Source organism: Engystomops pustulosus, chromosome 5 (genome assembly GCF_040894005.1).
Source record: "Engystomops pustulosus chromosome 5, aEngPut4.maternal, whole genome shotgun sequence".
NCBI lineage: Eukaryota > Metazoa > Chordata > Amphibia > Anura > Leptodactylidae > Engystomops > Engystomops pustulosus.
Window position 1 is genome coordinate 211,507,137 of NC_092415.1, and position 15,674 is coordinate 211,522,810.

The 15,674-nt window shown below is 49.9% G+C and overlaps 1 protein-coding gene across 2 annotated transcripts in view; it reads right to left on the reverse strand.

The window, feature by feature from the left end:
* LOC140133885 (transmembrane inner ear expressed protein-like) overlaps positions 1–10,518 on the reverse strand; it is a 55,743-nt gene extending 45,225 nt beyond the window's left edge. The window contains exon 1 of one of the 2 annotated variants that reach the window (XM_072154563.1): positions 10,224–10,518. In XM_072154563.1, the coding sequence (XP_072010664.1) occupies positions 10,224–10,310 (87 nt within the window). In that variant the 5' untranslated portion in view covers positions 10,311–10,518. The remainder of the gene's footprint in view (positions 1–10,223) is intronic. The other variant, XM_072154564.1, reaches the window with a different exon arrangement.
* Positions 10,519–15,674: the final 5,156 nt, after the last annotated feature.

Sequence of the window (15,674 nt, forward strand, 5' to 3'; positions counted from 1 at the left end):
TGATGACGCTGAAAATTATAAAAAAGTCAAAACTGCAATTTTAAGACGATACAACATACATACAGAAACCTTTCGCCAAAAATTCCGGACCTACAGTTACCAAGATAAAGATGGACCTAGAGAGGCCTACACCCAGCTGAGTGAACTATGTTCCAAGTGGATTCCCCCAGAGGGCAAGACTGTCCAGCAGGTGTTGGAGACCATCATCCTTGAACAGTTTCTGGAGGTTCTTCCTACACCAATGCGAATATGGGTAAAGGAACATCAGCCTGATAGTGGTGAGCAAGCTGTGACACTCGCTGAAAATTATCTGCTTGCAAGGAAAGGACTGGTCCAGAAGCCAAGTGTGGTAAGACCTTCTTTCAATACTATCACTGATAAGCCAAAACATGAGACTGTAAAATCTAAAGGTCAGCATAAAGACCTTACTTGCTTTGCCTGTGGTAAAGCTGGACATTATGCTAAAGACTGTACCAATATAGCTAGCAAAAAAGTTAAAGGGTCTGCAGCAAATTGTGTAGGACTTGTGAGAGACTATTTACAACCTGTTACTGTTAACTCCCAGACTGTGACTGCCCTGATTGATACTGGGAGCCAGCAGTCTCTGATAAGATCAGACTTGGTGGACTCTGCTAATACTACAGGTCATTTGTTCCTAACCTGTGTGCATGGTGATAAAAAGATGTACCCTAAAACTGTGATACCTATACAAATAGCTGATGTAGAAGTGTCTTTAGAAATGGGAATTGTCCCAAAATTGCCATATCCTGTGGTTTTGGGCCAAGACCTACCTGGTTTTTGTAGCATGATTAAAAGTGACAGTGTAACTTCTGCTGTGACCACAAGGTCTCAAGTTAAAAAGGTGTCTGATGCAGAATCTCTGGGTGACATATTTCCATTGCACGATGATGTTTTCCATGGTAGTGGCAAAGGTCACCTTTCTAGGAGAGAAATGCGCCTTTCTCGTGCGAAATGGCGGTCTGCGCATTCTCTCTTAGAAAAAGGATCCCTAAAGTGGGAAAATATGTCCGTTAAACAAAAACAAGATGGCACCCTTGCTTCAGCATTTTCTCAGGTTAAAAATGAAGGGGAACCCAAACAGTTTCCTATGTACACTTTAAAAAATGACCTCTTGTATAGGGTTTGTGAGCATCCAAAGACAAAAGAAAAAGTATGGCAACTTGTGGTTCCCTCTGAATACAGGGAGTCAATTCTGAAAGTATCTCATAGTATACCGCTATCTGGACACCTGGGTAGGAATAAAACACTGTCAAGGATACTAACTCGATTCTTTTGGCCTAAAGTACATGCAGATGTTGCCAGTTTTTGTGACTCTTGTCCTGAATGTCAGTTTGTTTCCCCAGGTAACAAAAAATGTAAGCTGATCCCTGTACCTGTGGTTGATACTCCCTTTGAAAGAATAGCTCTGGATATAGTTGGTCCTCTTGAAAAAAGTAAAAAAGGTAACCAATATATTTTAGTTATAAGTGATTACATGACCCGCTATCCAGAGGCTATTCCCTTAAGAACTATCACCACAAAAAGAATTGCAGAGGAACTGATGAAGTTTTTCAGTCAGATGGGTATTCCTCACACAATTCTAACAGACCAAGGTTCAAATTTTCAGTCCAACTTAATGAAGCAAATCCATCAGCTTTTAGGAATCCAGGCAGTAAGAACTGCTCCCTATCATCCACAAACAGATGGCTTGGTGGAGCGCTTCAACCAGACGCTTAAAAGAATGCTTTGCAAGTTTGTGGAACAATATCCAAAACAATGGGATCAGTTGCTCCCATATGTTTTGTTTGCCTATAGAGAGGTTCCACAGGCATCCACTGGTTTTTCTCCCTTTGAGTTACTCTATGGTAGAAGACCAAGGGGACCACTGGATGTGATCAAAGAACACTGGGAAAACCCTAGCCCAGACCAAAAAACCTTAGTGGAGTATGTCATCTCAATGAGGGACAAACTTGCCGAGTTAGCAGAGTTTGTGAAGGTCAATGTTACAGATGCACAATCCCACATGAAACAATGGTATGATAAAAATGCTAAAGATAAATGTTTTATACCCGGGGATAAGGTTCTACTGTTACTGCCAACATCTGATAACAAATTGCTAGCAAAGTGGCAGGGACCCTTTGATGTCTTGCGTCAAACTGGTCCAGTAGATTATGAGATTTTTATGCCTGGCAGGGTTCAGGAAAAGAAAATCTTCCATGCCAATCTACTTAAAAAATGGGTTGATAGACCAAATGTGGCCTGTACAATTCTTTCAGAATGTCATCCAAATCTTCTTGATCAGGCTTATTCTATTCTGTCCCCCGTTAGTTCTCATGTCTCTGATATTCAGAGGGGAAGTGAACTTTCTGATGACCAGAATAAAGACTTAGACCATTTGTTGCAGAAGCATGAACACACCTTTGTCTCTACACCAGGTCACACCAAGTTAGTCCAACATGTGATTGACACTGGTGATGCCAAACCAATACGTCAGAAACCCTACAGGGTGCCTGAAAAACTGAAGCCTGTGATGGACATGGAAGTTCAAAACATGCTAAAATTAGGGGTCATTGAACCATCCTGCAGTCCTTGGTGCTCCCCCATTGTTGTTGTACCCAAGAAAAATGGGGACATTAGATTCTGTATTGATTTTAGAAAACTCAATCAGATCTCAAAATTTGACAGCTACCCTATGCCCCATATTGATGACCTAATAAGTAGCTTGGGAAAAGCCCAGTATATATCTACATTTGATCTGACTAAGGGCTATTGGCAGATACCACTTGAAGGTAATTCCCGTGAAAAAACAGCTTTTGCCACCCCACAGGGCTTGTTTCAGTTTACCTGTATGCCATTTGGCCTCCATAATGCCCCTGCTACATTCCAAAGGCTAATGGATACAGTAATCAGACCACACTCCTCATACTGTGCCGCTTACCTTGATGATGTCATTGTCTTTAGTTCTGATTGGAAGTCTCATCTTTTGCATCTGGAAAATGTCATCTCAGCCTTGGCTAAAGCTGGACTTACAATCAATCCAACAAAATGTACCATAGCTCAGAAAGAAACCTCTTATCTTGGATACATTGTAGGTGGTGGGAAAATTAAACCAGAAATTTCAAAAATCACAGCTGTAAAGGATGCCCCAACTCCAAAAACAAAGAAGGAAGTGAGGTCATTTTTAGGGCTGGCTGGCTATTACCGCCGATTTATTCCAAATTTTTCTGATTTAGCCGCCCCTTTAAGTGATCTTACAAAGAAAACAAAAAAGAACCTTGTGGAATGGACACCTGAGTGTGAAAAAGCATTTAATACTTTAAAAGAGAAATTGTGTAGTGCACCTGTATTAAATAACCCGAATTTTACTCTGCCATTTCAAGTCCAGGTTGATGCCTCAGAAAGGGGTATCGGGGCTGTTCTCTGCCAAATGCAGGATGGAGAAGAACATCCAATTCTGTATATTAGCAGAAAACTGTTCCCCAGAGAACTAAACTATTCTACAATAGAAAAGGAATGTTTAGCCATAAAATGGGCCATAGAAAGTCTACGTTATTATCTATTGGGTAAAGAATTTGTGTTAATTTCTGACCATCATCCTTTATTTTGGTTGAATACAATGAAGGGTAACAATGCTCGTCTAACACGTTGGTACTTGGGCTTACAGCCTTACCGGTTCTTGGTACAGTACAAACCAGGGAGTCGGCATAAGAATGCCGATCACTTATCCCGATTTGGTACCCAAGTCCAAGAGAACTACTTTGTGGAAGGGCAAGCTTCCACTTAAGCAGGGAGGAATGTTGAGGGGTGAATGGTGAACTGTTTGTCTTCTCTGTGTGTTTGTAACTTTTCTTCTTTTTCTCCTCCTGCTGGCCAGCAAACCTTTGTCTCTGTCACTATTGTTTCACCAGACAAACCAGTTCAGCAGCCACCACTCAGCATTACCTGATCTTACCTGTGTGTGTGCAAAACCTGAGCAGAGGGTGAGCTGGGGTTATATAGCTGCATCTGATTACTGCCAGGTGATGCTGAGCTGAAGCCATGTGGTTTATGTTTGCATTTCTAACTTTGGTTACTTTGTGTATATTGTAAACTCCCCTTTTATTTTTATATTGTGTATTATATTGTATTGTGGCATTATGTATATTAAGTAAGAAATATATCTTTGTGTGATGTTTGTTGTTAAAGGTGCAACCCAGGGGTGTATCCCTTTAAAACTCAAGGGAAATAGTTGGGTATTTAATGACACCTGTGTGTACATGGATTGTCTCTAGGTCAGAGTGTCTGATCTGACCACAGGGGAGCTGCTTGTTCCAAGGTAGCTGCAATCTATCCCCTGAATTATCAGCATTTTTGTTCTGTACATTTTATTTTTGTGCAAATAAATGCAAGCCTTTTCTTTGGACCTGAAGCCTGAGTAAAGATTTATTTTTTTTTAACGGCCAGAAGACCCCACATCTCAACACCCCCCTATATAATGGGGTATGTCAGGAGTAGAGGGGACTGTGGACCCCCCTATATAATGGGGTATGTCAGGGATAGAAGGGACTGTGGACCCCCCTATATAATGGGGTATGTCAGGAGTAGAGGGGACTGCGGACCCCCCTATATAATGGGGTATGTCAGGAGTAGAGGGGAATGTGGACCCCCCTATATAATGGGGTATGTCAGGAGTAGAGGGGACTGTGGACCCCCCTATATAATGGGGTATGTCAGGAGTAAAGGGGACTGTGGACCCCCCTATATAATGGGATATGTCAGGAGTAGAGGGGACTGCGGACCCCCCTATATAATGGGGTATGTCAGGAGTGGAGGGGACTGTGGACCCCGCTATATAATGGGGAATGTCAGGAGTAGAGGGGACTGTGGACCCCCCTATATAATGGGATATGTCAGGAGTAGAGGGGACTGCGGACCCCCCTATATAATGGGGTATGTCAGGAGTAGAGGGGACTGTGGACCCCCCTATATAATGGGGTATGTCAGGAGTAGAGGGGACTGCGGACCCCCCTATATAATGGGGTATGTCAGGAGTAGAGGGGACTGTGGACCCCCCTATATAATGGGATATGTCAGGAGTAGAGGGGACTGTGGACCCCCCTATATAATGGGATATGTCAGGAGTAGAGGGGACTGTGGACCCCCCTATATAATGGGATATGTCAGGAGTGGAGGGGACTGCGGACCCCCCTATATAATGGGGTATGTCAGGAGTAGAGGGGACTGTGGACCCCCCTATATAATGGGGTATGTCAGGAGTAGAGGGGACTGTGGACCCCCCTATATAATGGGGTATGTCAGGAGTAGAGGGGAATGTGGACCCCCCTATATAATGGGGTATGCCAGGGATAGAAGGGACTGCGGACCCTGCTATATAATGGGATATGTCAGGAGTGGAGGGGACTGTGGACCCCCCTATATAATGGGGTATGTCAGGAGTAGAGGGGACTGTGGAGCCCCCTATATAATGGGGTATGTCAGGAGTAGAGGGGACTGCGGACCCCGCTATATAATGGGGTATGTCAGGAGTGGAGGAGACTGTGGACCCCCTATATCATGGGGTATGTCAGGAGTAGAGGGGACTGTAGACCCCCCTATATAATGGGGTATGTCAGGAGTAGAGGGGACTGTGGACCCCCCTATATAATGAGGTATGTCAGGGATAGAAGGGACTGTGGACCCCCTATATAATGGGGTATGTCAGGAGTAGAGGGGACTGCGGACCCCCCTATATAATGGGGTATGTCAGGAGTAGAGGGGAATGTGGACCCCCCTATATAATGGGGTATGTCAGGAGTAGAGGGGACTGTGGACCCCCCTATATAATGGGGTATGTCAGGAGTAAAGGGGACTGTGGACCCCCCTATATAATGGGATATGTCAGGAGAAGAGGGGACTGCGGACCCCCCTATATAATGGGGTATGTCAGGGGTAGAGGGGAATGTGGACCCCCCTATATAATGGGGTATGTCAGGAGTGGAGGGGACTGCGGACCCTCCTATATAATGGGGTAGGTCAGGAGTGGAGGTGACTGTGGAGCCCCCTATATAATGGGGTATGTCAGGAGTAGAGGGGACTGCGGACCCCCCTATATAATGGGGTATGTCAGGAGTAAAGGGGACTGCGGACCCCCCTATATAATGGGGTATGTCAGGAGTAGAGGGGACTGTGGACCCCCCTATATAATGTGGTATGTCAGGAGTAGAGGGGACTGTGGACCCCCTTATATAATGTGGTATGTCAGGAGTAGAGGGGACTGCGGACCCCCCTATATAATGTGGTATGTCAGGAGTAGAGGGGACTGTGGACCCCCTTATATAATGGGGTATAGCAGGAGTAGAGGGGACTGCGGACCCCGCTATATAATGGGGTATGTCAGGAGTAAAGGGGACTGTGGACCCCCCTATATAATGGGGTATGTCAGGAGTAGAGGGGACTGTGGACCCCCCTATATAATGGGGTATGTCAGGAGTAGAGGGGACTGCGGAGCCCCCTATATAATGGGGTATGTCAGGAGTGGAGGAGACTGTGGACCCCCCTATATAATGGGGTATGTCAGGAGTAGAGGGGACTGTGGACCCCCCTATATAATGGGGTATGTCAGGGATAGAAGGGACTGTGGACCCCCCTATATAATGGGGTATGTCAGGAGTAGAGGGGACTGTGGACCCCCCTATATAATGTGGTATAACAGGAGTAGAGGGGACTGTGGACCCCCCTATATCATGGGGTATGTCAGGAGTAGAGGGGACTGCGGACCCCGCTATATAATGGGGTATGTCAGGAGTAGAGGGGACTGCGGACCCCGCTATATAATGGGGTATGTCAGGAGTGGAGGGGACTGCGGACCCCCCTATATAATGGGGTATGTCAGGGATAGAGGGGACTGCGGACCCCCCTATATAATGGGGTATGTCAGGGATAGAGGGGACTGCGGACCCCCCTATATAATGGGGTATGTCAGGGATAGAGGGGACTGCGGACCCTGGTATATAATGGGGTATGTCAGGAGTAGAGGGGACTGTGGACCCCCCTATATAATGGGGTATGTCAGGAGTAGAGGGGACTGTGGACCCCCCTATATAATGGGGTATGTCAGGAGTAGAGGGGACTGCGGACCCCCCTATATAATGGGGTATGTCAGGAGTGGAGGGGACTGCGGACCCCGCTATATAATGGGGTATGTCAGGAGTAGAGGGGACTGTGGACCCCCCTATATAATGGGGTATGTCAGGAGTAGAGGGGACTGTGGACCCCCTATATAATGGGGTATGTCAGGAGTAGATGGGACTGCGGACCCCGCTATATAATGGGGTATGTCAGGAGTAGAGGGGACTGTGGACCCTCCTATATAATGGGGAATGTCAGGAGTAGAGGGGACTGTGGACCCCCCTATATAATGGGGTATAACAGGAGTAGAGGGGACTGTGGACCCCCTATATAATGGGGTATGTCAGGAGTAGAGGGGACTGTGGACCCCCCTATATAATGGGGTATGTCAGGAGTAAAGGGGACTGTGGACCCTCCTATATAATGGGGAATGTCAGGAGTAGAGGGGACTGTGGACCCTCCTATATAATGGGGAATGTCAGGAGTAGAGGGGACTGCGGACCCCCCTATATAATGGGGTATGTCAGGAGTAGAGGGGACTGTGGACCCCCTATATAATGGGGTATGTCAGGAGTAGAGGGGACTGTGGACCCCCCTATATAATGGGGTATGTCAGGAGTAAAGGGGACTGCGGACCCCCCTATATAATGGGGTATGTCAGGAGTAGAGCGGACTGTGGACCCCCCTATATAATGGGGTATGTCAGGAGTAGAGGGGACTGCGGACCCCCCTATATAATGGGGTATGTCAGGAGTAAAGGGGACTGTGGACCCCCCTATATAATGGGGTATGTCAGGAGTAGAGGGGACTGTGGACCCCCCTATATAATGGTATATGTCAGGAGTAAAGGAGACTGTGGACCCCACTATATAATGGGGTATGTCAGGGATAGAGGGGACTGCAGACCCCCCTATATAATGGGGTATGTCAGGGATAGAGGGGACTGTGGACCCCCCTATATAATGGGATATGTCAGGAGTGGAGGGGACTGTGGACCCCCCTATATAATGGGGTATGTCAGGAGTAGAGGGGACTGCGGACCCCCCTATATAATGGGGTATGTCACGGATAGAAGGGACTGTGGACCCCCCTATATAATGGGGTATGTCAGGAGTAGAGGGGACTGCGGACCCCCCTATATAATGGGGTATGTTAGGGATAGAAGGGACTGTGGACCCCCCTATATAATGGGGTATGTCAGGGATAGAAGGGACTGCGGACCCCCCTATATAATGGGGTATGTCAGGAGTAGAGGGGACTGTGGACCCCCCTATATAATGTGGTATAACAGGAGTAGAGGGGACTGTGGACCCCCCTATATAATGGGGTATGTCAGGAGTAAAGGGGACTGCGGACCCCCTATATAATGGGGTATGTCAGGAGTAGAGGGGACTGTGGACCCCCCTTATATAATGGGGTATGTCAGGAGTAGAGGGGACTGCGGAGCCCCCTATATAATGGGGTATGTCAGGAGTAGAGGGGACTGTGGACCCCCCTATATAATGGGGTATGTCAGGAGTAGAGGGGACTGTGGACCCCCTATATAATGGGGTATGTCAGGAGTAGAGGGGACTGTGGACCCCCTATATAATGGGGTATGTCAGGAGTAGAGGGGACTGCGGACCCCCCTATATAATGGGGTATGTCAGGAGTAAAGGGGACTGCGGACCCCCCTATATAATGGGGTATGCCAGGGATAGAAGGGACTGCGGACCCTGCTATATAATGGGGTATGTCAGGGATAGAAGGGACTGTGGACCCCCCTATATAATGGGGTATGTCAGGAGTGGAGGGGACTGCGGACCCCCCTATATAATGGGGTATGTCCGGAGTAGAGGAGACTGTGGACCCCACTATATAATGGGGTATGTCAGGAGAAGAGGGGACTGCGGAGCCCCCTATATAATGGGGTATGTCAGGTGTAGAGGGGACTGCGGACCCCGCTATATAATGGGGTATGTCAGGAGTAGAGGGGACTGTGGACCCTGCTATATAATGGGGTATGTCAGGGATAGAGGGGACTGCGGACCCCCCTATATAATGGGGTATGTCAGGGATAGAGGGGACTGCGGACCCCCCTATATAATGGGGTATGTCAGGGATAGAGGGGACTGCGGACCCCCCTATATAATGGGGAATGTCAGGGATAGAGGGGACTGCAGATCACTGGGTTACATCTGTATCATGACTGGACAACGTTCTGTGAGACTTTTACATTGTAACATTCGTGTACGTAGCAGGGGCTTCTAATAGCTGAAGGTTTGATACAATTGTATCCAGTATAGACAATGCTCTGTGAGATGAAACCAGTGTCAGACACATACTATTCTACAATGCATCAGTCTGGGGTGCAAACTGTGAGCATTGTTTAGACTGGATACATAGTAACAAACCCTCAGCTGATAGCAGAACTAGGATTATTACAACTGAATGTAAATGATGGACATTAATGACTGGAGAGATCAATAAGCCGGTGAGGGTGGTGGGGGGTGTGATGAGGATTGTGACAACTTGTGATACTCCTAGTAGTTGTGGGTTGATGGTCCAGCACCCTGAACACCTGCCTGCACAGCGCCCCCCAGAGGAAGCACCAGTCCATAAAGCAGAAGTGGAGCCTTGAAGTTTCTCATATTTCCATAAAAATGTCACATCATCTCAAAAATAACAGTCCCCAAACCCAGAGAATACAGACCCTATACTGTATCTATTACTATATATCCCAGACACAGACCTCACTATGCTCAGGATAAGGGGGTCCCAGCATCAAGAATCCCCCAAGACAGACAAGGGGAATCCCCTGAAACCCCTACAACTTGTATCCATAATATCAGTGATAGGAATCTCCATAGCAATAGACATATAGCGGATCCTATAGAATATTCCATATACAATCACACACAGAGAAGATCCAATCCTAGAGCAGGGGGGATAGAAATCCTCCTATACACACAGTGCACACAGACTGCTCACAGCACAGGCTGTCACTATGTGTCAGGAGAAAATTCCCTTGTTGAAAGTTTCTTACAAAAACAACAAAACAAAACTGGCAACAATGTAACAAGGAAGAGCCCGGGTGTGTGAGGGTGTAACAGTCTGTGTGCTGCAGCTCGTCTCACCTCCACCATCTGAGCCTGTGCACATCTGACAGCCAGGATGTAGAGCAGATGTGGCAGCAGGATCCTCAGCTCCTGGGTCCTCGCCATCTTCCTTCCCTGTGTCCAGCCCCAGCAGCAGCAGCAGCAGGGGAGCAGCCTGGGGGGCGGTGGGCGCCTGCAGCCAGTGACTGGTGAGCACCCAGCAGCCTCTGCCACCTCCCGGGGGGATCATTAATTAATGAGCCTGGTGTCATTTACACTGGGAGGGGGCAGGGAAGCTCCAGAGGCCACATGTGAATGATAACATGTTCTGGAAAGACCCAGAGGGACCGAGGTGCAGCCCAAAAAATCCATACACTGAAGACTGAACCCAGGAGCTCACAATCTAAGCCATCTAATAATATAGGTACCACTCCCATCATCCCTGACCCCAGGAGCTCACAATCTGAGCCATCTAATAATATAGGTACCACTCCCATCATTCCTGAACCCAGGAGCTCACAATCTAAGCCATCTAATAATATAGGTATCACTCCCATCATTCCTGACCCCAGGAGCTCACAGTCTAAGCCATCTAATAATACAGGTATCACTCCCATCATTCCTGACCCCAGGAGCTCACAGTCTAAGCCATCTAATAATATATGTATCACTCCCATCATCCCTGACCCCAGGAGCTCACAATCTAAGCCATCTAATAATATAGGTATCACTCCCATCATTCCTGACCCCAGGAGCTCACAGTCTAAGCCATCTAATAATATAGGTACCACTCCCATCATTCCTGACCCCAGGAGCTCACAGTCTAAGCCATCTAATAATATATGTATCACTCCCATCATTCCTGACCCCAGGAGCTCACAGTCTAAGCCATCTAATAATATATGTATCACTCCCATCATCCCTGACCCCAGGAGCTCACAATCTAAGCCATCTAATAATATAGGTATCACTCCCATCATTCCTGACCCCAGGAGCTCACAGTCTAAGCCATCTAATAATATATGTATCACTCCCATCATCATTGACCCCAGGAGCTCACAATCTAATGTCCCCATCACACACAATGCATCACTCCCATCATCCCTGACCCCAGGAGCTCACAGTCTAAGCCATCTAATAATATATGTATCACTCCCATCATCATTGACCCCAGGAGCTCACAATCTAATCTTCCTATGACACACAATGGGGGTCATTTACTAAGGGCCTGAATCGCTATTTTTCGTTGGGTTTCCCGATTATTACCGATTTGCGCACGAGACGGAAATCAGGGGGCCGTTGGAAAACCCGACGGATTTGGAAAAGCCGCGGTAATTTTTTTAAAAAAAAGTGTCGCTTGACACACGCTTACCTGCACCCAGGATAGGATGGTGAACTCTGACGGACTTCAGCGCAGCAGCGACACCTGGTGGACATTGGGCGCACGACCTTAGTGAATCGCCGGAAGACCCGAATCCAGCGCAGAGAACGCGCCGCTGGATCGCGAATGGACCGGGTAAGTAAATCTGCCCCAACGTATGGCTCCCGGGACCATGGACAGTGAGGGTCCTGGGTGTGATAATGTCTAATGGACGCACAATTTGCAGCCTCAGCCTGGCCCCCGTAGACATCTCTGGCACCCGGTCACGGGGTGCTGAGCACCCGCTGTCTCGCTGCACCGGAGCTGGGCGGCTGCTGTGTGAAATATAGGAAATGTCGTATATTTTGCCGTTTTATGGCGCAGCCGCTCAGCTTTCTGGGGAGAGGGGAGGGGTGACCTCCTTATCCGGGTTATGGCCATACATTGATGTGCATGAGGACTTAGTGTGAACATGTATGTATGTATATACCCTGCTCCCCCGAATATAAGACCTAGCGGCAGTGATTGCTGCGTCTCACCGCGAGCCGTATATTAGTATTAGTAAATCTTTTAGATGCTCCAATAGGTTGTGACACAGGGCAAGAATTTGCAGAGTAAAATCATCGCTACGAGCAGCTACATGGACATGAAGGGGTCATTTAAGGAAAGCGCCAAATATGAGATATTGGGGCCAAATATGCAAATAATTCACAGTTTGGAGAGTTATAACGATGTTTGAGAAGTTGATTTTTTTGTTCACCAATAGATGCAAATTCGTGTTCATGAAAAAATAAGACCTAGTGCCTCCTAAGGAGCAAAAATTAGTATAAGACGCTGTCTTATTTTCGGGGAAACAGGGTATGTATATCTGTATGTATCATGTTTGCAGGTCCCTGGCCCCGTTCTGCCTGACAGGACCTAAAGTCTTCACTATACGTGTGCGATGCTGTTGGTCCCCATTGACTTATTGCTGCTGTATTCAGCTTTCAGCATCACATCTCCCACACTGTGCTCCTAAAATATATATAATCCTCATAACTGTCCACACTGAAACCTCTGTGAATTTTATCCTGTGACTTAATATTATAGAACACTCTGAATACAAATATTTTCTGTGTCCTCTAAATAAAAAAGTATACAAGGGCACAAAACCAGCCAGTCCTTGTGGGGGGAGGGGTTGGGGTCAGGGGAAATTAGACACGACACCATTATACAATTTGGGGTTCATAAGTGATGATATATTGTGTTTGCTCTGGACTGGATGTTGTGGGGGTCTTTGGGGGGGGGGGGGGTGTTACACTGTGGCGGGACATGGAAACATCTTGCACCGCGCTCCTAATCTCCTTCTATTCTGTGTGTGATTGTTGGAGGTAAGTGATGTCTGGTTTCCCCTTTGGGGTCACATAGAAAGCGATCGCTCATCTCCTACATGAATCCTTCCATTAATAACTTGTCCTTATCTCCCTGATGCAGATTAGTCGTTATGGTAATCGCCGGCGTCCGACTCGCCATCATCCACATGAAAGCGTCGCCTCCGGGAAATGAGACTCCGCTGAAGCCTCCGCCTCGTCTCTGATGGGATCTGGAGGCTTCTGTGAAGTGGATGGAATCATAAAAATCTGCCCTAATCGAGGAATGTTCTGGAATTAGAGGAAATATTGGACCATGTGACTCCTGGTGCCCCCCCCCCCTCCCCCCAGCAGCCTACTGCCCCAGCACCCTGCTGCCCCCCCAAGCACCACGCTGCCCCCCCAGCAGCCTACTGCCCCAGCACCCAGCTGCCCCCCAACATATTACCACTTATTATCCGGCTGCTGACCTGGGAGCTCCCAGGCTGAAGATCATCTCATCTCATTGATACCTTGTTGTACATGTTGCAGTGCATTGTGGGAAGTGTTTATGCCGATCACTGATCCTCTCCAGGTCAGTCCCAGTATGAAAAGATTGTGAACAAGCAGGGGCTGCCAGTGCTAATTATATTTAACTATTTCTGCTCTGTTACTTAACCAAATTCCTTGGAACTGTAATATCATGTTCTGCCACAAGGAGGCGCCACATTCCTATAGGACAGTGATAGCACCGAGTGCCAATATGACAATTTAGTAACTTATTAGTCCCTGCTCTGTCACGGGTTTAAATCATCAGCACCTGAGGACACCAATAGTAGAGTAGAGAGCGCTGCGAGGTGCCAGCGCTGTGACCCAGGAGCTGCGCCCCCCAGCCTGGTGCCAAGTGATACTGGAGAATGGTGGCTGCAGCTTCCACTAATATAGGGCCACGTACCGGGAGTCTGGGGCCACAAGATCCACTAACTGTAGAAACATTGTATCAGCAAAGTGACCCCTGACCCCCCCCCCCCAGCACCCTGCTGCCCCCCCCCTGTCTATAGATCCACCATCACTGCTCCATTCAGATACATCACAGACTTTCCAACCAGAAGTCCTGCAATCCTATGGAAGGTGGAAGCTCGTCCAATACTTCATAGTAATCCTCATCCAGCTTTCCCAGGAGCAGATATGAATAAGAAAGGGTTAAACAGAATCTTCTATTTCCTGGAGACTTTGAGTGGAGAGGAGATTCCTGACCCCCGGAGCTCCGGTTATTAAGAGTCTCATCTGGAAGGAGCCGCAGGGTCAAGTTTAATTATAAATGTCTTAAGTGTCAGACTGCCAAGTCTTCTGCCTGCCTGCTGCCCCCCCCACCTGCTGCCCCACCCCCGTCCACCTGCTGCCCCCACCTGCTCCCTACTACCTGCCCCCCGCCTGCTGCCCCCCCCCACCTGCTGCCCCACCCCCGTCCACCTGCTGCCCCCACCTGCTCCCTACTACCTGCCCCCCGCCTGCTGCCCCCCGCCTGCTGCCCCCCCCGCCCACCTGCTACCACCCTACCTGCTCCCTACTGCCTGCCCCCCGCCTGCTGCCACCCTGCCTGCCCCTCGCCTGCTGCCCCCCACCTGCTGCCCCACCCCCGTCCACCTGCTGCCCCCACCTGCTCCCTACTACCTGCCCCCCGCCTGCTGCCCCCCACCTGCTGCCCCCCCCGCCCACCTGCTACCACCCTACCTGCTCCCTACTGCCTGCCCCCCGCCTGCTGCCACCCTGCCTGCCCCTCGCCTGCTGCCCCCCCACCTGCTCCCTACTGCTTGCCCCCCCCACCTGCTGCCACCCTGCCTGCTCCCTACTGCCTGCCCCTCGCCTGCTGCCCCCCCACCTGCTGCCACCCTGCCTGCCCCCCACCTGCCTGCCCCCCCCCCGTCCACCTGCTGCCCCCACCTGCTCCCTACTGCCTGCCCCCTGCCTGCTGCCACACTGACTGCTCCCTACTGACTGCCCCCCACCTGCTACCACCCTACCTGCTCCCTACTGCGTGCCCCCCGCCTGCTGCCACCCTGCCTGCTCCCTACTGCCTGCCCCTCACCTGCTCCCTAATGCTTGCCCCCCCACCTGCTGCCACCCTGCCTGCTCCCTACTGCCTGTCCCTCGCCTGCTGCCCCCCCACCTGCTGCCACCCTGCCTGCCCCCCACCTTCCTGCTCCCTACTGCCTGCCCCCACCTGCTACCACCCTGCCTGCTCCCTACTGCCTGCCCCCCGCCTGCTCCCTACTGCCTGCCCCCCACCTGCTCCCTACTGCCTGCCCCCTACTGCTTGCCCCCCCCCCACCTGCTGCCACCCTGCCTGCTCCCTACTGCCTGCCCCCCACCTGCTACCACCCTGCCTGCTCTCTACTGCCTGCCCCACACCTGCTGCCACCCTGACCTGCCTGCCGCCACCCTACCCTGCCTGCCGCCACCCTACCTTGCCCTGCCTGCTGCCACCCTGCGCTGCCTGCATATCACCCTGTCCTGCCTGCCACCACCCTGCCCTGCCTGCTGCCACCCTACCCTGCCTGCTACCACCCTGCTCTGCCTGCCCTCAGCCTGCTACCCCCCTGCCCTGCCTGCTACCACCCTGCACTGCCTGCATATCACCCTGTCCTGCCTGCTGCCACCCTGCCCTGCCTGTTACCCCCCTGCCCTGCCTGCTACCACGCCTGGCACCCTGCCCTGCCTGCTACCACCCTGCCTTGCCTGCCCTCAGCCTGCTACCACCCTGCCCTGCCTGCCACTCCAGCAGGAATGTGAGCAGAGCAG